Here is a 17,186-nt window from a genome sequence, read left to right on the forward strand (position 1 = left end):
TTTCTTGTAAATCTGACAGGTCGTTTTGCCTTCCAGCCGCAGATACATTACTCGTCGGATTAATCATACGCCTAATAATTCTGGTGACACATCTTCGCCACACAACGATCGAGTGGCTAAGACAATATAAATGCCTCGTCCCGTGTGCTCACGACGGACTTATCATCGGGCTCCGATTAGATAAAGCTGTTCAGTAAATCGTGGAAACCTGTCACACAGGGCCGGAAGAACGGATCTGAAGAGCTCGTGTTCTAGTGAATTTCGTGGTCGCGAGGTCGTAAGACGAAGAAGAGGAACGCGCGAAAAAGAAGCGAACTCGTGGTGAACGGCGGAGATGGCTGGCTTGGTGGATCGTCTCCCGATGGGAGGTCTTGCGCTGTCGATCGGCCTCTGGCTCGTGGTGCGGAGTGCAGTCGTCGCCGCGCACGGACAGCACGAGCATCTGCTCCGTAGACGTGAGTGTGAAGCCCCGATTTTGCTCGTTCCCGTGTCGTTCCTCGGTTACCACGGTCACATAACATCGTTTCGTTTCAAGTTTCTCCGGGGTATCGAGTGAGGAAAATTACCTGAAAATGAATCGCGCGACACGTTCGATCGAAATACTGTTACCCAAAGAAATCCAAAACAGCGCGCGGTCACCTTAGAGCTCGGCTGTGACGGACGTTAAGGTCCCCAGAGGTGTTTGAATTTAGAAAAATTTGATCTAAGGTGTTTGGTAAGCTCGTACCTGAAGGATCTGTAAAAAAGACTACCGCAAGATTTTTTGCTTCCACGTTTTCAAATTAATTGCTTAGCTTAAAGAGCCGCTAAAGGCCGAATAAACAGGAACGGAACTGGAGTTAATGACCTCGATGAAACAGGCGACAATCGTGGCTAATTAACCTCTCTCGAGGCAAGCTGGAAAGGAAAATTAGGTATTAAGCAGTCCAGTCGCGTTTCCTTCGATAAGATCTCGGACCGAATGAATTTAACAAAGGGAAAGCCTCGAGCAGATTCGTCCCTTCATGACCGAGTGATCCTTTCTTCAGTTTCGTGGGGAAACGCGGGGAGGCCGGATCTACGCTGCTGGTTCTCACAGTTAGGTGAATGTCGGTCTGGAACCGCACATAATTAAAGAACAAGGGAGATCGTTCCCTCCTAGCGTCTGATATTTCGGTCTAGCGCTCTGTTCGCGAGCCAGGGACTGCGACGTACACCTTGAACAAAGCTTGCCATTGCGTGAAGCCTATTATGAAGTCACACGCGATGGGGAAACAATACCGATGGTACCTTAAGCACCCTCTGAAACGGGCGACAAAATCTGTCGCCACGACATCATTTAGTAATCTCTCCACGTAGATTAGCGATAAATTAATTAATAAACGTTTCATCTTGAAGAGACGATGTGTTAAACCTTAAATGATTTGATTCTTTTTTTTGGAAGAGGAAATATAGTTCCTTTTATAGTTTGGTGTTATGGAGTAATGTCTTATAGTTTGGAGATATGGGGTAATGTCTTATAATTTTGAATTATGGAGCAATGTCATAGTTTAGAGTTATGGAGTAGTGCCTCTAGAAAACTTAGTTAATGAATTATATTTTGAGAGCTGGTAGACATAACTTTTTAATCACAAATTAATCATTTTAGTGTTTTCGTTTTACATATAAGGTAAATGTCTTCTTATAGCTTGAATTGCAGAATATTGGATACCTATACATGAATTTATTTTTGAAAATATTGACGATAAAAGCTTGTACGAGGAAATCTTTTTCAAAATTTGGTAATTCGTAAGTTGTGGAATTTTCTCACTTATTTTCTTCCCAATGATAGAAACATTCATATTTCATTTAATTTTAAATTATACAGTTATAGCACTCTAGTTGAAGTTATTAAAAACTTGTAGTAGTTTATATCTCAAAAGTTATTTTATGTCTATATTTGTTTAAAAGATGTTTTATAATTTAGTATAATATTCACTATAATAGAAATGGAAACATTCAAATCGATACAATGAACAGTATTTGTGTTATAAATACATTGTGGATGTTTATACATTTATTAGAAATTTAAATTTGCAAAATAGTACAGAATAAATATAATTTACGAAAATATACAAAATATCTAAAGTACACGTTATAATACTTAATATTATTCTTTGAAGGTGGACAACATCTGTATTTAAGTTCCATTTCTTCAGTCCTGTTCATGAAAATATGAATTTATATAAAAATCCAAAATAAAATACAAAATTTCAGATGTGCTGTAATTTCTCGCTCGTTTACATTGCACTGCCTCCAAAAGCTCCTGATCATTTAAGAGCCTGTATGTACCGAGTCATACTTCGTTCTTTTAAACTCGAAGTCTTTCGTTGGAGCAAACATAGCTATCTTAATCAAACTTCAAACAAAAATGTGGTAACACAAATTACGTAATGCTTCAGGCACCCAGGTCTTCAATTTATTCCCATGAACGATCGGAATCGGCGGGTGTAAATTACAGGCAATCATGCGCAAATAGTTGCGAGTGATATACGTAAACAGAATCAGCGATGAATAATTCAAATGGTACGCGGTCGAAACTGGCTCCCCTGGGAGATTGATTTAACACTTGTCAATAACAGTTTACGTTTTATGTTAACTGACACCGAATCTGATCGCTGTTAGGAATTGCATCCCCTGTCGACGTGTTTCATCGGTGCCTGTCGTTCTATCGTGTCAACAGCAGGGGAACAAAAAATTCAAATTGACGGGTTTACTGCTGTGACAGTCATCTACGTCACCAGTCATCACACTGATCTACACTTTTAACTTGCAATATTTCCTCCACCCTATGCGCATTAAAATTCAACTTTCTAGTGCATCTGAAATATTTTTTGGAGAAAGTGTGTTCAACGCTTAATATTTGCATAGATCACCAGACAGTGACTAAGATAGATAGTGATAGTGAATCAGAATGTCATTAAGAATAATATAAAATAATAGATATATTACTGAATTTTTAAGAAATATTCATTTTTTATTTAACGTATAAGTACTTGTACATATAAAAGGAACTCGAAGAACGTTGCAAAATTGTGCAGATATTGTCAACACTTTAAAAGATAACTTATTCGATGTAAATGTTACCATCCAAAAAATGGTATCCACCATTGTTCAATAATTCGCATCCGATGATCTGCGCGCGTTGAAATCTCTCAGGATCGCATCTTGTTATCGCAGAGGTTAATGCTATGTTACAATTTAGCAACGGTGGTTCGTGACAATGGAAACGGGTTCGATGCAATACGTAACAATAGCTTCTGTTCTCGTACGTACCAGGTTTGTTGCGTAACAGACCGAAACTATGGAAGCGGAGCACGCTAAACTTGCTCATCGATTGGTAACCTTCGAGTCCGCAACGGTGTTAATACTACCGATTACTGGGAAGCACGCGAGATTTGATGTATCATCTCTTGTCTCAGAATACTGAAATCACGTAAAGGCGATTTTAGGGAAAATTGTTATCGTTATCTATGCTGATTCAGAAATGTTTATTGAAGCACGTGCCAATATTTTGAGGATCTATAGCGCACTCTCATATGTAATATCGTATTTTAAAATTGTTTAGAGAATAATTTATAGAAATCATATTTTGAGATTATTTAGACTAGTTATTACAACTCACAAATTTAAATTTAAATTTAAATATGTTTATGTAGTTTTCACTATGGTAGTCTTGTTTAAAAAATATTTGAATGATATCCAGTAATATTCGAACAGGCTCATGAGATTACAAAAAGCTTCACTGTACTAATCTGAGATTTATATCACAAAAGTGGAGTAAAAGGTCATTGGACTCCACTCGAGCGATAAAAGTTGGATAATATTGAACAGTGAAATTTTTATCTTCCATATTCCTTCTTTCCAGTTTTCACATTTAAATCTCGGCTAAATAAGTTTACGGATCACAGGACTTTTCTGAAGGCTATTAATGAATTAACGACAGGAACGTAACTCTTGCCATAAATCCCTCGTAAATAGCAGAAGGGAACATCATTCAAACAGTCTCCCTGACTACTCTCTGTCTCGTGCAAAGGCAAAGTTTGCAAAGGCAAAGTTTGCAAAGACAAAGTTTGCAAAGACACTATCGTCACGCGTCCCCAATCTTTTCCTTTCGTCTTCAATTAATTCCAATACGAAAACACGCCCCTCTAATTAAAGCTAAACGCAGCTAAGGTGCCGCCGTCAGCTCTAACGCTTACCTACCACCAACAGCACAGTACAACCTGTTACATTACCGCAATAGGACACTAGTCGAAACCAATTTAAATCTGACTCTATTCGCGGGTAACCTGAATAAATCCTACCTAAGCACCTAATTCTACAACTCTATAACGGTACTATTGACTAAAGAAGGACCAACCGTAGCGCTAATACTAGTTAATTGAGAAGTAAACTTTCCAGGCATTACCCCAGCTGTGTTTAACCCAATTCGTCCAACAATCGATAAAACCGTAACACCTGGGCTCTGCTGTAACAATGGCAACGAATCGTTTTTCCAAATCAACGCGATGCAGCACTCTAATCCTTGAACCTAACGTCGACTCTCGCCCCCAGGTAGCATAATTGAGTTCACCGGTGACCCCGCTGAAAGACTTTCGTTGTATGGATACTGTCGACCGAAGAGGGGAACATTGGAAGGGACTAGGGACTTAAGATTCGTCGATTCAGTGTTCGTGATAATCGCGAGGCGGCATCGAGTGTGACGCGAACAATGCCGTCGAATCTGACGTGATGCGCGACAATAGAGCAGGGCTTCCCCGCGATTGTGTGCACGCAATTGCGTTGCGTAACGCGGCTCGGGGACACTGAAGACCGTGAGGGAACGTGGAGTCGCGCGTTTCGGGCTGGCCGTGCGAGCAGCGAGCATCGGGCGAACGATCGTCCTCGGGAATGACGCCGACTCGATCCAGGCTGATGGAACGTCAAGAAAACGTTGCAGCGGCGGCGCGAGGATGACGCCGACCAGGACGGTGGCTGGGTTCTCGAGGCTCCTCGTCCTCGTGCCTGTCACCGTCTGCGCGACAATTTCCTACGTCAACCAGGAACCGCCACGATGCAGCGATCGAACGCCACCCCCTCGTACGTATGCGACACTCTGTGGCCCGTTTCCCCTCGTTTCGCGCTACGATCGAAATTGCCTCCTCCCCTGGCCACCTATTGATCGGTTGCGCAAATATTTTCAAAGAACGATGGCTTCACCGCTCTTGAACCGAGGGAGGGGTGGCGAGAGGGATGAAGTCGAGTCTGATAGCGAGTAGGGAAAAATGCGCTCACAATTGGGGAACCGTTGCCACGATCGATTTTCCCACTGCACCGAGCCGTTTATCTTTTATCGGCGTTGAGCAAAGTGTACAGAGCGAAGTGTTTGTGACGCGACAACGAGGATCACGCTTGATTTTTCTGGGTTTTTTTTTTTTTTGTTAGGGGTTTGTCGGTTCCCAGGAAGAGGCAGTGAGTTGTATTCAAATATTTAATGCTTTAATGTGACTGTGAACGTGACTTTTTCAGAGACCTTGGCGAAGTGTCGCTACGACGATGATTGTATGAAGAACGCTTATTGTTGGAACCAGGAAGCCTGTTTGTGCAAAGAAGATTACATCGTTTATAAGAATAGCACGCACGTGGAGTGTCTGAAAGGTAGCCTTCTTTTTTTGGAATAAGTTCATAGAATTTCGACAGTCAATTAAGTAGTAATAAATGGAATAACTTAGTTCTGTGATTGTAAGGCCAAATCACCTAAGTCGTATGTTTCAGTTTTTGAGATATTGGCGTTTAAAGTTTTGAACTTCAGTACTGCCTTATGGCCTTGTGTCTTCTTGAATCCTTATTTTTAGGCGAAAGAAATTCTTTTTCGCCTTTTCTGTTTCTGAAAATATAAATTCTTTATTTTAGATGTCAATTAAGGTTTTAACTCGAATTTTTTGAAAATGTGACATAGGTCGTTTTCCCTGTGCAACCACAGAGTTAATATTCGAGGTATTAAGATAAATTTAGTAGGTTACAGCAACCTTAGTTTTAATTCCTTATGTCCAAGCTTCTGTTTGTTTTCCTGAATTTTTAAGGATTGTCCAAGAGTGATACCTTCTCACACGTCATACTAGCATACATCACATTCACTAAATGATCTAAATTAGTTGCAGTAGTGGCGAATCGCAGAAATAAGTTATTAAAAAAAATTTGCCGAATATACGTAATTAACTATATTATAAAATCAAAATTTGCGAAGTTCTACGTATGAAGAATCTTCACTGTATATTTTAATTTTTGTACTTAACTTATTTTTATATTTAAATATTAAATAATCAATTCAAATATTAAGTATACATTTAACGAGATAATATAATATCTTAATTTGAATATTTATTTCCATATCAATTTAAATATTATCGTAAGGATGTAGTAAAAATTACAGTGATACAACTTTTTCATCGATACTTTTTATCAGCAAGACAGGAAAGCCTATTACACACACGGAATACGTATAATTACAAAAGAAGATTAAATCAGTTTTCCCAGCCTTAAAACATTCATCCTTGAAGCTGTAAAGTAGGTTTCTCTCAAACAATACAATTTTTCTATTATTTCTTTATACCATTAAGATCAGAACTTCGGTTAATCTCGTTATGCGAGGCACCCTGTATATTCATATTCAATCCAACCTTGTCCCTCGATGATGTCACGCCTGTTTATCAGAAACTCTTGCTAGTAATTTCCTCATTGAATCCTTTCCGGTCATTTAATTTTGGCCCGTCCATCAGTTTAACCAAATCAATTTTACGGCGACGCCTCACAGAAGCGAGACGATGACTTAATAATTCGCTCCGTGCATTTCGTTGTTTTGCTGAACAAATGGAGCCCGAACGTGCTCCAGAAAAGTTCTGCCGATTAATCATCGTACACGGTGACTTAGAATCGGTGTCGCCGACCTCGGAAACGTGATTCCGCCGAGATCTTCCTTCGTCTGTATTCCTAGCCGTCCCTTTCTCACGGCCTCCCGTCTCCTGGAGCGTGTCGTTCATCGTGCTCGAGGATCCAACGAGAATTAAACATATTCCTTGGAAACTCTCACGCAACGTTCCCTCCCAAACGGACACGAAAATTGCAGAGATTTTGTGTTAACAGCCATGTTTTGTTAGAACACTGCTGAAATGTCTCGTTAAGTTGCTGGGGATTATTCTTGCCATTTCTGGAGATTAGCTCGATGGGATCGCTGAAATGAGCTAAGGAATTAATTACAATATGAAAAAGTAGGATTTTTGTAATATTTATGTAGCGTTAAGGAGAAGGTTTTCGTAGACTTGGCTAGATATTTATTAATTAAACTTAGATTTCGTATATTTATAAGTTAGTTATCTCATTAATTCAGAATTTTATCTTAATGGTTCTATAACATTGTCTTTAACTTCATTGAGATGTTATCTAACCTTTTGATGAAATTAGCTACAGTGGTTATGAAGTGCTTGAAGATAATTCTTAATGGACTCGACTTATGCGTGGGAAACCTTAAAGAGTAACAATGGTGTAAGCTTGTGTTGTGAAAACCTCAAATCTCTCATTTAAATTAACTTATTTGGAGTATACTTACCTGACTGGATTAACTAAAAATAATTTGATTAAAGTTGCACTTATATTTATTGTTGTCTCAATCTTACTAATTTAGTGAAAATTATAAAGGTATTATAAAAATGACTGCTTCATTCTATGCCACTTATTCTCTTTCTCGCGTTTTAGTGATAAAACCAATTTGGGTACGACCCTTTAATGAAATTAGATCTTTGCTCCATTAACACTTTAGTATGACTTTAGCAATTCCAAAGAAAACAATTTAACCCACAGTTGATATAATGTTATTACCATGACACAATGTAATAAAATCGTAGAGTTTCCGCTATAAAAAATGATTAATAGTAGCAGGTATAGAGAAAATTTTCCGATTTTCAGTTCATCAATCTCTGAAAGTTATCTATGGATACTTTTCATACGAAATACGGACATTTGAGATAATATAAATGTTGTAGAATAAAAAACCTAATTACTATCATTTCAAGGATTGACTCTAACATTACACGTAAAATTCGGTGACTCTCAAAACCTCTACTTTTATCTAAAAATTTCTTGATTTGAAACAGTATCTCAGGAGCTATTACTGTCACTCAATCATTATCCCTCAATATTAAATAAGAAAACTCAATTAATTCCTGAATTATAATAGTTAATATCTTTCATGATGTTTCAGCTATTTAAAAAATTATATTTCATTATATCAGTTACTCAAACATTGCAATTATAGGTCTTTCTTTCATGTCTTTCTTTCATGTCTTACTTTCCCCTTCGTTATTAAGAAAATATCTCTGAAAAATAAATAAAAACTGTAATTGGTATTTTTTCTTTCAGACAAGTTACAGTTTTAGTTGTATACTATTCTTTTTGCGTAAGATTCAGCAAGTGGTAGTAATTGGATCTTTTACCTTATTACTCACTAAACCAGTTAAGAGTTAAAAAGTCGCCATTTTATTACATTGTTATTATTGGTAATGGTAACAGGAAAAAATCTGTTTACAGTGGCAAATGCCATCGGAGACCACTGCGAGACGGATGTTCAATGTCGCGTAACCTTCGCTACCTACTCGGAGTGTCGACACAATACCTGTCAGTGTTCCGACGGCTCTCACTATGTCGAGGGAAGGTGTTACGAGTCTGTCGGTGAGTGTACTTTGTTTCTTCAGACTACTCATGTTTCTTGGGACTGCAATTATTCTATTCAAACAGCCTAAGTGAAGCAATCAAGACACACTAGTACTCTTGTTTAGAATTTCTCTTGCGGAGGGCAGCTTCTTTGACGATGACCAGGCAAACTAGTTTAAATTAAAATTCGCGACGTACGTTTAGGTAGAGTGACTGTCTCCTGTTTCAGGTCTGAGACAGATGTGCCAGACGCACCACAACTGTTACATCAAAAACAGTTATTGCGTGACAGGATTTTGCACTTGCACACTGAAGTACCACCCAAATCCTCACAACGATGGCTGTATACCAAGCGTTGGTAGGCATTTCCGTCTTTTATGTATCTTTATGTAACTGTCTGTCTGCCCTATTTATCCAGAATTGAAATATTTGCCCAAGTGTCGAGAGTAGAATCTAAATGACTTTGCATGCCTCGGCAGAGTTGGACGAGAAGTGCTCGAACGATTACGAGTGCGTCGTGGAAAACTCAAGGTGCATCGACGTCTGCTTGTGCAAAGTGGATCATGTACGGTCCACTGATGGCAAGAAGTGTTTGAAGGCTGCCAATTCCGTGGGTGAACCATGTCAAGAAGACTCTCAGTGCCAGCTATTCCTGAGGAACACCAAGTGTGGATTGAATGGCAGGTGTAGTTGCATTGAGAATTTCCATCAGCGCGGTGCCGTGTGTTTCCAGAATATCAGTGAGTATATTAATAGGTATTAAATTACTAAGGGTGCGATTATGTTCAACTATCACCACCAATTGACAGTCATCGATCAAATTTCGAACATAAAAATGACAGATTCAATAGAGTAATTATATCTAAAAATATCTAATTATTATATTGACCCTGTTATTCGTGTGTTTGAAACCTGGTCGGTGACTGTCAATTGGCGGCGATGGTTGAGCATGACTGCTGTCAATAGAACTGCTACGTAGCATAGCAAGATACCATTGACGATGTATTATTTTTTTCAGAACTGCACAACTGGTGTCAAACTCATAAGGAATGTGTCACTGAAACCTATAGGGATTCAAATTCGACCGAAGTTATGAACGTTGATTGCATAAATGGTATGTCTGCCTTTGTATTGCATTAGTTCTTGATTCTCAAATTCGAGATAAACTATTATAAGCAGGAAGATGGTAAAATGTCGATAAAAAGTATTTAAAAGTCAATGTTTTCAAGTTATGAAGCATAACTACTCTGTATGAGAAAATCTGTTAATCCTTGGCATACCATTCTGTTTACTTTCAATTTTTTAATTTTGCCTTCCTTTAAGAATTTTTATAACTTTAAACCTTTCAAATATTCAAATATTTAATTTACAAATTTTGAAAGTCTTTCTATGTAGAAATTTCTTCAATTTTCTGAATTCTAATTCCTGAAAATGTGTATTTAAATTCCAAGAGACTATATCTTGGTATAAGAGTTTAATAATCGCTATTATTTAATTTAGACAAGCAAAATTAATAATAGTTTGCACTAAAAAAATGTGTTATTTGATATAATCCATTTCATGCAGGAAAATGCGACTGTGCTTCCGGTTATACAGAGACAGAAGAATTGCAAGAATGCATTCGATACAGCGATAACGGTAATCCTTTTACATTTCCTTTTTCTTTTAATATAAATCTTCAAACTATGAAAACAACTCTAATTTATTTTCAGGTGCCGCGAGCGTCACAGCCTGGAGGCAGACTTCTCAACTCCTTTCATTTTTCCTTATAGCAAGTTTGCAGATGCTTCGAATCCACTAAATTGCATTTGAAATTTCATTCATCTATGACATCACTGTGGTTGTATTTAATGAAATTAGTTTCAACTTATTGTAAATACGTTGCATCAGCATAGGCAGAAGTGTATCGCTACCAAAGACAGATTAACGATGATTTGATCTATATTTATTTATGACTTACAATCGTACTTTACAATATAGTTTCAAGTTGACAACTAGTGTTGCCAAGATACTCTGTATGTTTAAACATAGACTAACAATACCGTCACTAATTGATCACGAATGTTCCTGCAATCATTTTGATTGTAACGTTATTTTAAAAATTTTAATACAATTTGTACAAAAATAAATACGCCTACGAGAATGCTATTGCAAATTGCAGGTAGCTTTGACTATCTCTTATTATTGTTTTAAAGCATGGCAAAGAGAAGGAGTATTTAAAGAAGATACAAGTAACAGTATACCACATGGAAAGATACATAAAAATTATTTAATTGACAACAAACTAGTCAAAGTGTTACTGCGTAAAAACTTTCAGCTTATCATTTTTTAGATATTTCATATGTTTGCAAATGCACATATATTCTCGATGGAAAAGAATACCGTTTCAAAAGACAGTAGTCCACAAACAAAAGCATACTTTGCTTATTTTTCATTGCTTGCTAAATAATTTTCCACGTTGATAAGCAAACAGTTTCCAGTCTTCTTTGATCATATCCGCGGCTTTCTCCGCGATCATATAAGCAGGCGCATTTGTATGGCCAGCCATTAGCGTCGGGATTATACTGGTATCCACGACTCTCAGACCATTGATCCCATGCACCCGTAACCTGTGGTCCACCACACCCGAGTTCTTCCTCGAAGCCATCTTGCACGTGCCTGCAAAATGACCCAGGGTCGTGCTCACGTGCCGAACAACGCAGGCCCAGTACGGGTCGCTTTGGAACGGGACATGCTTGCATCCTGGATACGCCACTGGCAGCAATGTTGCGTTATAACGCTTGAAGGCTTTGGTAGATGCGACCTCTATGGCCTGCAGGAACAATAACAGCATTTATTAAAGAACATGTTAAATAATATGGCTAAAAACAAAAATAACAACAGAACGATATTAACCAAGAATATAGTTTCAATGAATTAGCGCGTATGCTGAGTATACGCCATAGCAGGTGTCAGAAATTTTGAGAATTGATTTTACATACATACATGTTAAAATAAGATGGAAATTAGGTATAACGAAATTGTGATTAAGGCTTCGTTTGTGAGTTACTAATTGTAGAGAATATACACCTAAAATGCGCGAAAAACTGTGTTTGCTATAGGATTTATTCTACTGCCGATAGGTCAGACGCAGCGATATTAGTAGAATGGGTTTACGAGTCAGACACATCTTAGATGTACTTTAGGCGTTTTCTTAACAGCTAATAACTTAGAAATGGAACCTCAATTTTATTTTAGCAGATAGAATAAATTTTTTAAATTGTTGACACCTGTTGTTGAATATCCTGTATGGTATGAATCTGACATGTTTTTATAACTCGCTAAAAAAAGACGAAGAAATGTATATACATATATTTATACATAGGACAATGCTTACGTTTTTAGTTAAAAGTAATTTGATAGTCCACCAAAATACTGACCAAAGATGCAAGTCAGTGGATTTCGTAGAAATGTCTTACATTTACTATATTGCCCTGTATTTAAAAATTGGAGCGTAGGAAAATATTTTACTGAGGAAGATATAATAAATAATATAAAAGATAGTTACCTTTTTAATGCCTCGAACCATAGTTCTCAAGTCGTCCTCGTGATCATAGTAATTGATGTCGTAAATCGGGTCGTGAAATGGATCAGAGCTTCTCAAGGTAATTCGTCCCCTACTTTTTGGATGTAAAAGTATTGGGACGATGGTGAAGGCATCGAAACCTTCATAACCAGCGTAAACTTCTCTATAAAATTCGTCCGTGAGTCCCAGTAGTCCCCTGTAGCTACCCGATATATCTCCAGTCAGTGCACTAATTCCTAACACTAATTCAATGTCAGGAGTCTCAGTTTCTCTTCCTTCATTTGAAACTATGTTCAAAAAGGATTTTAAATTATTAGGGTTTATGTAGATGGAAGACACGTTTGGAGATGAAGAAACTGAAAAATGAAGATATATTTAATCTATTAAAATTCGCCATAATTTATATTATTTCGAAGAAGATTGCATTACCTTGATTATAAGTATACCCTCTTGAACTCTTATCCTCGTAGAAACGGCGTTTAGCAATAGGCGAATTTTTCTTTGAATTTTCTTCTTTGGTATTGATGAAAGCTAGACATTCAGCACCACCAGGTACAGTTAGGGGGCCTGTTCCTTCGACAAAATAGTTCAAAGTGTTTACTAAATTGGAGACTAGGCGAGGTTCGACTATGGTGACGCTCTCGTTTACGAGAAAAGTTAACGTTGACATGCTGACATGATCTTGAAGATTGTATCCGACAGGTAGATCCTCGATAACATCAATATACAAGGAGTTCAGATGGTCTTTAGGACCTACTCCAGATAGCATTAACAATTGTGGTGAATGTAAGGTACCTAAATAAATATATACTCATTACACAGATTTTAATATTAATTTTATCTACAATATTTACTCTGCAAAACTCAAGAGCTGGCGTCCAAGGGAATACAGGTACGAGAGGAGTACATCATGCATTTCGTTCTGACTTTACATTTATCACATGGTGCCTATAAGCATTGATTAGTAAATGTGTTTGAGAAAATTGACTTATTACACTACAAGCTACAACCAATCAGACACGCATTCCTGCTCAGTGACAATTCTTGAGGTCTGCACAGTATGTAGATGCAAAACATCAATGTACGTGTAAAACATATCAATGAAATTGTTCAATCTAACGTTCTACAACTTAGAGTTTGCAACGTAGTACCTCTTATGTTAATAAAGAGAAATTTATGTGAGTCAAAGAGTTGAAAAATAGTACAAGTCCAAAGTAGTCATTTTCAAATAATCTCAAATTTATTTTTGGATTCCAGAGCTACAGTGAATTAAGGTATACAGAAAACAAATGGATTTAATACACTTTAACTCTGGGACTTAGACATGTACAGTGCACAGACCTACACGCTGGAATCAAATATCTAAAAATCTGGTTTCTGGACTTTGGACTGTTTTTCAACTCACCCATTGATGTACCTGCATATAGACAATTTATACGAATAAATTTTTTATCATTTTTGTATAGTAGAATTAGGAAAAATTCATTTGTACGTAAATAATTTCTGAGGCTTAAGATAGCTAAATCTTCAGAATCACCTGCTGAAAGTATCACTTCTTTTCTGGCGGAAGCAAACAATTTCCTGCCGTTTTTCAAGAATTCGACCCCTACGGCGTCTCTCGTTACTGGGTCAATGACGATCTTTGTTACCTTAGAGAATTTCGACAGATGAAAGTTCTCTCTAGCCCGAATAGGCCTAAGAAAGGCTTTATTGGCACTGACCCTATGACCATTCCTCAGATTCACTTGCACCGTCGAAAAGCCGATATGTCTGTTGCTGTTATAATCGATTGCATCATAGCCTAGTTCTCGGCCAGCTTGGAGAAAACGTTCTTTCAGAGGGGAGACGTACGGAGGAGTCGTGACATCGAGGTATCCTCCGTGACCATGAAATCTAATCAGAAACTTCGGATCAGTATGCAATAAGAGAACGTCTAAATTGAGACTAATTCGTGTTTAGGTCAGTGTTATTCGCATACAAATAGTTATTACGAAAACTGTGAAACGATAATGTGCCTCTATTATTACCTTTAAGTTTAGTCTGTTAAACAGGCTGGAAGAGTCAACTTCACGTAATAATTCTTTCGAGTTGTAAGAAATAAATTTCTCTTTCTCACGAATGAGAAATTGAAGGGGTCATAACAAAAACGACATTTGTCATTTCTTGTCTTTTTTCGATAGAGCAAAAATATGCTATAGTTTCTTTAATTCTTGTTTAATTGATTAGTACTTTTTTTATTAAACAAGATATTCATTATATTACACATATTGCGTTTTTGATAAGATAGGTATCATAATATTAAGAACTTCATTTTGAACTATTAGCATTTGTACTTATTAAAAAAAAATTATAAAATTTGACAAGCGCTGCTTTTGTTATGAGCTCTCAATTATAGCGCAATATTTACTACATACCATAAATTAATTAATTCTTCATTATTTTTGAACATAGGTACAAATGGTAACCATTAAGTTACGATTTCGTTTTATTGTTTAGAATATTAGTTGAATATATTTTGTATAAAGAAACTTTGTTAAAACAAGAAATTTGTTCTCTTTGTATTCTAAATTATTTACTTTGCTAATATCCCTATTTTATTCATGATTTATAGGCTGATGCATTATTTAGTACCATAATGTAGCAACTAAACAATATAATTCTGTATCGCACAAAAGCCTTGTACTATTAAAACACAGAAGTGCTAAACTAAGAATAAATTTAAATTCATTATCTCCTAAATTATAAACGAAACTTATTCTCACTGAAGCAATGACCCATTTAACAGACTAGCAGCATCTGCACTCTCGATCCTTCTATTTACTCACTCCTTCACTCTTAGCCATCGACATCATACTGATTTTTCAAGTCTAACTTGAACCAGTACCTAACATCTTCATCCAGCAGCTTAGAGTTCTCCGACTTCATAAAATATGGCAAGACGTCCTGATAGCTCCAGCCAGGGTTCCCCTGCGCGGCCCAATTATCGTAATCAGCCGGCGATCCCCTAGAATATATCATGAAATTCACCACCGAGGTGCCTCCAACCGCTTTACCCCCTGCCATGTTACAACGGCCATCATTCATCGATAAACAGTAACCACCGGTCCCATCTGCGTTCCGAGGTCTCGGCTCACTTTTATGGAGCCGAACGTAGTCAGTAATATGCAGAACAGGGGCTATCAGTGGTATATCCGTGAGAAAAATCTCATCTTTGCCTTCTTCTAATAATAAAACGTCCCAGTTCGAATTTTCAGTAAGGCGATTCGTCAAAACGGATCCAGCAGAGCCAGCCCCGACCACGATGAAGTCGTATTCTTTGGACATGTACGTCTCATCCGGTACTAAATCGTCTGATGTTACTGGAAATCCGGAGAAGAAGTGATATATCATGTCCAAAATTGCTGGCGGGAGAATAGATTGCACGTGGGATAGGAGTAAGATTATTATCACAAATTTCAACATCTTGGTGTTTTCAACGTTTTTCACTTTGAGTTTGCACTGATAGTGTGCTTGAACTTTAAGAGGTATAGTAGAACTTTAAAAGTTTTGTCTCTTATTACATTGTATAACTTAAATACACTGATCACGATGTCACTTTTATATTATATAGCCAGAAGTTTTGACGGTCGAACTATCTTCCACTTGTTGAGTTGATCGCGCGGTTTCGGTTCGAGTTTGGTGCGAGTCTCGCTGAAATCGTGCACTCTCATCATTACTGTCTGGCTGGTCTCGAAGTATTGAAATCGCTGGATGCGATTGGCGTCTGGTGTGAGGAGCACCTGGAATTCGTGATCGCGTTCATATGGTCAGGGCTTTGTGACGCAAGCCGAATGAAAAAGGGAAACCGAGAGAATTTTAATCACGTTCGGCGACTGCTTCGTAAAAGAATTGGTCAGTGACAGTGTACATCGATGAATGATATTGCATGCTAAATGGTCAATAAATTGTCACTCGGAGTAGTCCAAAACCATGTATCAATGTCAATGACGAGTTCAGTTTTAGTGGGTCCGTTTGGCGAACTGTTAATACTGTACATTGTCAGTGAGTAGATGACTTCCTATCTTTATATAGCTGCATGTAGCATGCGATGTTTAATAACTAGTTATCTTCTTGACATTATGAAGAAATACGTCGTCTATTTTGTTCACGACCTTCAAGTCAGTAAATAGATGCGTATACCAATAAACACTTTCACGGAATATGGATAAAATTCATTGATTAAAAGTCAAACTTCTATATGAATTTCAATGCAAGTCATTTCTTCGTCTATAATTGTCAGAAAATAAATATTGTATCATTATTTTTTTTTTTATACTTTAAATCCCTGTTTACTTTTTATATTTAAAATTTCAGAAAGGACACTGAGTAGACACATGTTATAGCTTTTAAGAACTCTTTGCAACTAAATAGATCTTCAAAGTACTAGAAAAATGAGCTGGGGATGATACATAGTTATTAGCTCTTCGCTTAACACATAGTTGTAAAGATTGCAAAATTCTGACGGAGGAGAGAATCACGTGAGAAAAATCATTTGGTATGTCCTCCACAGTATAATGAACGAACTCGATTTCGTACTCAGCATTAGTAAAAACTGAAGAACTTGCAGATCGTGTGGTCAAGCAGGTCATGCAACTCCGAAGAACGTGATATTAAGCATCTGGTGCAAAAGTAGGGCGTCGTCTCCAAGTATGATGTCACCGACGCACTCCTCTTAAGTAAAAGTGATACTTCTGCTGATGCAACCAAAAATAAAAGTTTAATATTTTATTAGAATATGATTTTTTCCAAATAAGAAATTATTTCATATAAGAAGACATCTTTCTCTTCAAAAGAAATGGCCCTTACAATGTTTACGATTTAAATCAACAAGGTCGTTAGAAGGACATGTCGAAAGTTGAAGTTTCATGATGCTGTC

General features: G+C 37.4%; 2 protein-coding genes across 5 annotated transcripts; one reads left to right on the top strand and one right to left on the bottom strand.

Annotated features, from left to right (window-relative positions):
* Positions 1 to 230: 230 nt before the first annotated feature.
* Positions 231 to 11,972, top strand: LOC143177106 (uncharacterized). 4 transcript variants are annotated; one of them, XM_076374893.1, is made up of 9 exons: positions 481 to 1,082; positions 4,576 to 5,100; positions 5,530 to 5,658; positions 8,584 to 8,724; positions 8,936 to 9,064; positions 9,186 to 9,446; positions 9,725 to 9,820; positions 10,273 to 10,344; positions 10,419 to 11,972. In XM_076374893.1, exons 2-9 carry the CDS (start codon positions 4,974 to 4,976, stop codon positions 10,505 to 10,507), a joined length of 1,044 nt encoding a protein of 347 aa, XP_076231008.1. In that variant the 5' UTR covers positions 481 to 1,082; positions 4,576 to 4,973; the 3' UTR covers positions 10,508 to 11,972. The 4 variants fall into 4 exon arrangements, with proteins under 4 accessions (XP_076231010.1, XP_076231008.1, XP_076231009.1 ...); XM_076374894.1 differs by having other exon boundaries at positions 481 to 715; XM_076374895.1 differs by lacking the exons at positions 481 to 1,082; positions 4,576 to 5,100 and adding an exon at positions 231 to 455.
* On the bottom strand, positions 11,138 to 15,733 carry LOC143177105 (glucose dehydrogenase [FAD, quinone]). The gene is made up of 5 exons (XM_076374891.1): positions 15,156 to 15,733; positions 13,809 to 14,164; positions 12,701 to 13,066; positions 12,254 to 12,627; positions 11,138 to 11,518 (listed from the first exon to the last, which is right to left on the bottom strand). Exons 1-5 carry the CDS (start codon positions 15,731 to 15,733, stop codon positions 11,138 to 11,140), a joined length of 2,055 nt encoding a protein of 684 aa, XP_076231006.1.
* Positions 15,734 to 17,186: the final 1,453 nt, after the last annotated feature.

This window comes from Calliopsis andreniformis, chromosome 3, assembly GCF_051401765.1.
Source record: "Calliopsis andreniformis isolate RMS-2024a chromosome 3, iyCalAndr_principal, whole genome shotgun sequence".
NCBI classification, from domain to species: domain Eukaryota; kingdom Metazoa; phylum Arthropoda; class Insecta; order Hymenoptera; family Andrenidae; genus Calliopsis; species Calliopsis andreniformis.